Raw genomic sequence first — 8,726 nt, forward strand, 5'->3', positions numbered from 1 at the left:
AATCGGAATGGTTGGGTGGAATCAGAATCCGCTTCCCATTTCGGGCAGAAAGGCAATCCCCCATTTGAGGGAATGGCCATTCCCGACCCACCCCCCCAAAATCAGAATCTCATTCCCGCTATTTAATATAAGAAAAAACCAAAATGACAAAAAACCCCTCAAATCTCTATCTACTCGAATCCAACTTTATAACCCTCACTCATCCTTTCGTCACTCCCTCCTCCGGCAGAAGTTCGAATACTGATCTGAATCGAAACTCCGGCGACAGTGACGACGAGGTAAATCACCGTTATTTTTTTTCTCTCCTCTTTCCTATTCTTCTTCTTCCTCCTCCTCTCCTTCTCTCTCTCACTTTATTTTTTCATTCCTCTCTAGTTTTTCTGCTGCAGACCAGGCCAGACCAAACCACAACAAGGTATGCTTTCCTTGATTTTCCTTTGTATGAAATGCATGTTAAATTTAGCATCTCTTCTTTCAAATATTTAAATGTGCTTTAATTTTTTTCCCAATTTCAGTTTGGAATGCATCCTTATGTGAGTAGAGTTATTTGGTTGTTAGTTTTGTATGGTGTTAGAATTTTTCTACGTTTATTTTGTTGTTTGCCTGATTTAGCTCTATCTTTGTAGCTAATAAGTCTTAAAGATCTCTATCAAGTTGATTAGAGTACAATAACATTCTAATCTAATTTCAAATTAGATAGAAGTCTGATTAAACATGAATAGTGACAATAGAAAGCAAGAGTTTGAAATCAACAAATCAGAAACAATAGCAAGAGTTTTATAAACAAAATCTCATGTACTAGAGTCCAGTAATGAGCTTTCTTCAGAGAAAATATCAAAGAAAAAAAACAAAGAAAAAGAAATCAGGACCTTTTAGACTATGCTCATGCTGTGCATTGCCAATGGCAAGCAAGCACAGATCGGAGGGGATCATGTCAAATTGGGTGTTGGTTGAAAAAATTCTGCCAAATCCCTTCATATAAGTGCTGATTTGGAGTTTGAAATCCAAGCAAACTCAGTAGTCTTATGTTGCCAACCCTAAAGAGTTGTTAGAAGGTACTAGTGAGAATGACAAGAAAGATGACCAGCAGTCATCTGAGAGAAATATAAAAAAGAACAAGAAAAAAAAAAATCCATTACCACCCACTTGCACCTCCACTCTTTAGATCAACACACACCAACAACCAATTATAGCAACCATTTGAAAGCAAAACCCAAACTCCACTCCAAGTCCCAGCATTATAACATTCTTTCAAAATCTGTTAGTAGTTATTACATCCATCAACAAGATTGAAATTGATACAACCAATAGAATAGTTGATTCTTACCACAAACCAACAACTCGGGAGTTGGGTCAAATTACAGATAGTGAGTATCTGAGTGATATGTTTCTTTGCATGCATTAAAGCCCAAATAAGCTTTTAGTTCAGATCACAGAAGTTAATTGGGCCTTCAACCAACAAAGGTGATCTGTTTCTTTTGTGCCTCCCCAATATTTTCTAAGGATGGTAGGATCCTTAGAACTAGTGTTTATAGATTCAGGTGTTGAACATTGAATATGCAAAGAGCATTTGTGCCATCAAAGATCTAGGCATACCCATGATTTCCCATTATTGTGGTCATGCTGCTTTGATATGATGGATCACCTTATTTGCTATAAATTTTCATTTGAGGGCCTGCATTTTCAATCTACAGTATGGTGGGTTGACTACTTGGATGAAAGAGTTTCCATGTTTTCAGACATTTCTGCCAAGGCTTATATTGCTTTCTTGGCATTGGGATTTCTCTCAACTTTATCTGAAGTGGCAAAAATAGAGGAGCAGGACAAAAGGTAGAAATCCAAACTTTGTATCAGGTAGGAAGGGATGCAAATTTTAAAGTTGTCATGACAATCATGATTAGGCATCACAAACCATAAATTTTTGGAACAATTGCTCTTGAGCCTTGGTTTTTTCTGACCAATCCTCTAAACCAACCCAAGCCTAACTAACCAACTCCAGTTCCAAGGCTTCAACCTAAATCAAATCAGCTTGTAGTGGTTATAGTGATTTTACCTGAAACTTGAGTTTACTTGGCTTAGCAGGGCTTATCTAGATTGCTTCCTTCCCTCTACCGAAATTCTCATATATGCACATGTCTAAGGACAATAAATCAACATTATTTAAGATTTTTTTCAGTAAATCAACATAGTTGATATAAGAGACACTCAAAAAACATTAGCTCAAAATGAGTGACTGTAGTTTTCAGGATATAGCATTTCTAATAGAAAACCAAGCTAGGCTCTTCCTCTCTTGAGAGGCTCCTCAGTGCTTGGTTCAAATTCCAGTCTTTTACATTTTCTCCACTTCCACCTGTATGGTTTTACTTTCCACCAATGGGTCCTCTAATTGAAAGAACCTCACAAATTGACAGGTGTCAATGGAGACATACTTAAATTTTGATTCAATTTTTGTATAAATGTTTGTGCCATATTTCTTATCAGGTTTCTACATATTATTGGTGCAACTGAATTAATAAAAAATGCTACTACAATTAAAGATGAGATGTTGTAACTAGAGGAAGTCAGAAGGTTTCACATTTCCTTGTATTCACAAGTAAGAACTTGTACCTTCTTTGCCAATTGAAACCTAGCCTCTTTTTTATTCACTAGAAAGTAAGTACATTTACCATTACAGGGTAATCAAGTATCAGCTAGAGTGCATTTACTATTTACCAATGTTTTCATGTAGTTCACATTATTGGCATTCAGTGAAAGTTAATATCTTTTGACTTTAAATGGACATGCTGCTAATATGTAGGTCTGTATCGTTTATTGGACTTTGAGGTGATCTCTCTTTTTATTGTTCTCTTGTTCAAAATAGTTCTTCTGACTGATTACACATCACTCGGATCCTATAACTTTCCTATTAGTTCTATCCTATATTGTAGCTTCCAGCGGAAAGGATTTTTCAGTTCTAGTCTCCAAGACCAAGGACACAACAGTAGCAGAAACAATGGACTACACTGACCTTCCACACTCTCAGATAAGAAAAGTAATCACCTTAGCTTATTTATTGCATATGTTAATAGGAATACAGAGACCTAACATGGTGAAATGGAAACTTTATCATCTCTTTTACCCTGTTTTTGACAGGTCACAGTCACAGCTTCACGCTTGCTACTTTCAAAACAAACTATTCCTCATTACTAATTGACAGTGGACACATGTGTTGACAAACTTATGGAGTAAGTTGTTATCTTCCACTTCTTGAAATATAAAATAATTATGATCTCAATGTTTCTGATAAGAAAAAGAAATTGGTCTGAACTGCTTGTGATGGTAATCTTCACGTACAACTTATGGAGGGATCTCTACAATTTTCTGGACCTATACAAGTAGAGCTGGCCTCTATAATTCAAGACATGAAACTATGCTTTGCTTTGTGATTGGAAAATGTACAAGTTGTGAGGATGAACTTGGGTGCATAGGGCACACCATTAGAGAAGTAGGGTACCAGGTGTACGGAATAAACTGCTTGTTCATCTGGTTTTCAAGGTCTGCCAATGCCTTAATGCCCTTGACAGAAATATAGAAATCCTAGTTATTGAATAGGGAGCCATATATCTTTGGGGGAACCATCGAGTTTGGCTGACTGTTCTCTTTGATCTATTGCTGATATCAATAGGCCTTCATCCAAATGTTGACATGGATTATGGGTAAGATTTAATGAAGGTTGACTTGGAAGAGTCAGTGTGACTTGTGTAGGAGTCAAAGGAATCGTTGGAATCAAACACTTGATTGATTCAGGTACAAACCGTATGCTTGAGACTGGAATCAACTAGGGAGGGAGTTGCACAACACAGACAAATAAGACTGGCATATTCCAACTTTTTTCTAACATACAACTTCATTTACCTATTATGCAGGTTCATCCAAGTGTGTGCAAGGGAGCTTATGTGTCCAGCTTATCATGAACTATGTAACTCCATATCAGAACCATATCTTGAATTATGTAAGTTCAGTCCTTATTTCTTCTTTTTTTTTAATTTCTGCAAAATATTTGAACCATTAATCCAATAATTATATAGTAGATTAAAAACATGAAACATCAATTTTTCCTTTTTAAGTTGAGATGGGGTTTGAAACTATCTAACTCTAAAATTTTTCTAGTCAACTAATACATGTCTTATATCTATCTCATAGGGACCATTATAAATGGAAGCAATTAATCCCTGCAATTGGCTCCTATACCAATATGTCTCATATCCAAGCAACAGTTATTTGTTCTAGAAAAGCAGGCCTACAACTTAGTGTCCGAAGTGGTGGCCACGACTAAGAGGGACTTTCATATGCATCTGAAGTTCCATTCATCATTGTTGACCTGCTAAATTTTTTATCTATTGGCGTTGATATAGAAGATAACAGTGCATGGATTCAAGTTGGATCAATTCTTGGGGATGTTTATTATAGAGTTGCAGAGATTTTTGTTTGTTCATGTATTTTTCTTTTCATTTTTTATGGTGGAGAATGATTTTTTTATTGTGATTTTTGTTTGTTTATGTGTTTTTCTTTTCATTTTTTTTCATGTTTTCTCCATATATGCACTTCTTAGCAGGTTGCCAATGTGTGTATATGTTGAAAATATGTAATGAGCGGCTGTTTTTGAGGTTTTTTTAATAAGGGCAGAATTGGAAATTTTAGCTGATTCCGATTCTAGCTTATAGTTGAACCAAACAGTAACAATCAGAATCTGATTCCGATTCCTGACTGAACCAAACAGGTGCCAGAAATAGGTGATTCCGATTCCAATTCCTGGGGATTCTGATTCCGATTCCAATTCCGATCCTGTTCATGAACCAAACGCACCCTAAATGTAGCACCTTCTGAATTAGGTAGTCATCTGAACATGATTTTCAACCAGGTAGTCACCTAGTTTGGAATCATATAAAGAAGCTAATGAGTAGCTAATTTTCCAAGTTGATACTACTTGCATATTACCATGTTATGGGAAATAAAATATGCAAGTATATAAATAGTGTTTTTTATATGTAATTTAAGAAAAAAAAATTCAAAAGACTTGAATGAGGAAAACGAGGACCAAAAAATGAAAACAGGAGTAGCCCACTGCCTGATCTCCACAATATTATGCATCCCTCTAAGTACCATTATCGTCTAGGGATTCCATGTCTCCACCAAATCAATTGTTGACCATGACACAAGGGAGAAGTAGATGTTCATAGGTATGGTCAAGTTGGAGATTTTTCTATTGATCCAAGAAAACTTCAATGAGCAACTGATGCTTAATTGATAACATTGCATGAATCACTCTCAACCACAAATTTCCAAATTCAAACCCCTAGTAAAAACAAATGATTGAAAAATTAATATACTTATCATTACCAAGGAAAAAAAATAATACATTCATATGCATACGCACATTGTCACCATGATAGCTATTACATGCTTGCATCATTCCTGTAAAGAGTGTATTTGCTGGAGCATAATTTCTATTACATGGCTCAAAGATGTTTGTCTAGAGTAATCCATTTGAAAGCATGCAAATGTCATATTGTTGCAGATAACTCTATTTGGCTTGAAGAACAATCCATATTTTCAAAGGAGAACTTAAACCTAACAAACTGACCATTATTTAGATTCCTTCTTCAAGTATGCCAATGTGTGAAAAAATGATGCAATAATTTTAGAAATAAAGCATCCAAATTGGGTACCAAAAAAATTTAAAAAAAGAAGCATCCAAATTAACTTATGGGTTGTAATTTGTATTCTTTAGGAGGAAAGTTAGGTCACCTTTCTAAAATTTTTGTCCTGAAATTTCTAGTTGAGAGGCTACTAAAATAAAACCAGTTTTGCAGCTAAATATATGGGCCTATTTCTGTACACCATTCTTAGATTCATCTAGCTGCATTCATATGAAATACAAATCTAGCAATGGAACCTCGAGGCATGCCATCAACCCTGTGGCATTAATGTCTCAATCAAATATTTACTTCATGGAAGTGACCATCATGCTCAACTTAAACTAGCCTAACACATATAGGTTCATAACCCGGTTCATATATCACAGTTTTGAAAAAGAAAAAGAGAAGAGAAGGTCACTTTGCCATTCGAAGTAGCATTCCAGTAACAAACAGTATGGCATTTTCCACAGCTACATCGAAGTCAAGCATTATATGAACTAAAAGTTAGTTAAACATTTGGCTTGTACCTCGATGACACGCCCAACAATAATGTCTCCAACTTCTGGCTTGTACCTGAGATTATTTCATTTTTATAATTCCAGACGAGAGTGAAGAAAGACAGGAAAATCAAATTTTTATAAGCACCATTTATGTATGAAATTTCTTCTTTAGTTGTACAGTAATACACCACACAACCTCTGTCGTGTTCAGGCGGGAAGAAACAAAACAGGAATAAGAAAAAAGAAATGAGAAATAGTGCCGAGCAAGGAATAAAAATTCACCTAGCCCTTAAAGTACGGACATAGACCAGCTTGTTAACGCGCTCGACTACTCCACATAGAGTCGCAACCACTTCACCATCAAGCTCAATAGTTCCATGCCCCCTTAATCAAATAACATAAAATGTTAACTCGGAGACTATTTATGGTTGAAAAAACAATTAGAGAAGAGTTCACAATTACCGGGATGAGATCAAACAGATAAATAACAAGCATAGGAGGAATAGAAATGAGGATTTGGAATTTGAAAGAAAATGGAGTTGGATATTGCAATTAAGAAAGAAAAATTAGGGTTTATTGGTTGATACTTGAGAACGCCGTCTTCCTGGTTTACAGGGATGGTGTCAGAAACTGTAACAGAAGCAGCAGAGGAGTCCTGAAGTTGTTGCAGAGCCGCCTGTAGTCTAACCTTCTGTGTCTGATTCAGTGGAAGCTGCACCTCTCTCATCTTTCTCCTCTTTCTCTCGGAGGGGGGAAGGAACAGCAGAGCAGGGAGCAAAAAATTGAAGTATAAACCAATGTTCTGAGAACCGGACCGGACATCGACCCGGTAAAGGCAGAGGTTCACAGGTTAGAGGTTCGACCGGGGTTGAACTGTAGGTCAAACCGTGCTGATGTAATAAACAATATATATAATTCAAAAAATACTGATATAAAGTAAAATTAATCCAGAATAATCCAATATAGAAATAAAATAGCAATTCAAACTTTCGAAGTTTAAGACAATATGTCCACAATGAAAACAAATAGATCAACAAACAAAGTTTAAGACTCAACTCTAACAAATTAAATAGTATAAAATTATAAATTAAACACAATTATTTATCCTAATTCCTAAATCATAATATTTAATTATTTAATTTATTTTTACAAAATTCAAAACTATGATATCAATTTACTGAAGTTTAAATTTCACTATTTCAGTGATTCTGTTCCAAGCTTTGAAAGTGGCTAAGGCTAACCTAGAACTGAACAAGTAGGTGGGTTGTGTTGTTTATTGTGTAAGAATTTGGTGGACTGAAAGCCTAAAACAAAGATCAATCGAATTTGAGCAAACCTGTAAACAAAACTTATGAATGTTAACAAATTTTCAAATTCAGAAATTAAAAAATAAATATTTAAAAATTAAAATAAAATAAATTGTTGGAGATTGCAAAAACAAGCGTCAGGTGGTGGGAGGAGGAGGGGAAGAAGGAGAAGAGGGGAACCACTGTCACGTAAGTGGCGGTGAACACACCACCATCGAAGAAGAAAAAGGAGGAGGAGAAAGAGAAAGAGGAGGAGAACAAACGACCAACGGAGTTGAAGGGACATGGTGAACAGACCACCGGCGGGAAGAAGAAGAAGAAGAAGAAGAAGAAGAAGAAGAAGAAGAAGAAGAAGAAGAAGGAGGAGGAGGAAGCGGAGGAAGATGAGCAGAGAGAATACCTAGCGTCGTCAGCTATTGCTTGAGGCGGTCGACAGCAATGCAACGAGTCGCGACTATTGCTAGCGGTGGAGGAGGCGATGTTCGGTGATGGCTGGAGTTCGAACGGAAGAGAAAGAGGTTACGAGGGTTTTGAGGATTTTGATTTGACTTGGTGGGTGTTTGGCATCTATGCGGTTCTCTCACTTTTCTGAGAAAACGACACCAAAATGGTGTTTCAGACAATGCCATGTTGTTTGATATCATTTTTTAGAAAAAAATGTTGTTTCATATAAAGTATTTATGGAGCAATGCCAAATTCAATATTTCCTCAAAAAATATGCACTGCTACCAATGGTGCTAGTACCACATCATTAGATAATATAGATCAATGCTGAAAACGTTATTGCCAGTGGTACCAAACAAAACTAATACTATTTTATTAAAAAACGCCTATGTGGCAACACCGATTCCAAACAAAAAATAATCATTATTTTCTCATAAAACAATGCTTACAATTCCACATCCCAACATCATCTTTATGAGAAAACAATGTGATGTTCCCAGCACCGATGCTAAACACCTACTTAGGTTAGTAAATTAAGACTTAAGTTTTGTTTGGTTCAACTATGCATTATTTTTGTCTCTATGTGATAAAAGTTGGGGTGTAACAAGACCAGCCAATTATGCAAAACCAAGACTAGTTCACCATTTCCTAGGTTGAACTGGATGGTTCCTAGGTTGAACCAGTGAGAGGTCTAAAGGGAAGGGAGATCCATCATATGGACCGAACCATGCAGGGTGGATGGTTAAAATTTCAAAAATTTATTTCTCTCTTCCGAGAATCATATTCCTTGATTTAGA

At 36.1% G+C, this 8,726-nt stretch overlaps 1 protein-coding gene across 1 annotated transcript in view; it reads right to left on the reverse strand.

Annotated features, from left to right (window-relative positions):
* Nucleotides 1-6,945, reverse strand: part of RRP4 (ribosomal RNA processing 4) — a 51,199-nt gene extending 44,254 nt beyond the window's left edge. Inside the window, exons 1-3 of the mRNA XM_010249610.3 lie at nt 6,766-6,945; nt 6,461-6,562; nt 6,206-6,251 (exon numbers count right to left, since the gene is read on the reverse strand). Coding sequence (XP_010247912.1) covers nt 6,206-6,251; nt 6,461-6,562; nt 6,766-6,905 — 288 coding nt within the window. The 5' untranslated portion in view covers nt 6,906-6,945. The remainder of the gene's footprint in view (nt 1-6,205; nt 6,252-6,460; nt 6,563-6,765) is intronic.
* Nucleotides 6,946-8,726: the final 1,781 nt, after the last annotated feature.

Source organism: Nelumbo nucifera, chromosome 1, assembly GCF_055504915.1.
Source record: "Nelumbo nucifera cultivar China Antique chromosome 1, China Antique-T2T, whole genome shotgun sequence".
NCBI lineage: Eukaryota > Viridiplantae > Streptophyta > Magnoliopsida > Proteales > Nelumbonaceae > Nelumbo > Nelumbo nucifera.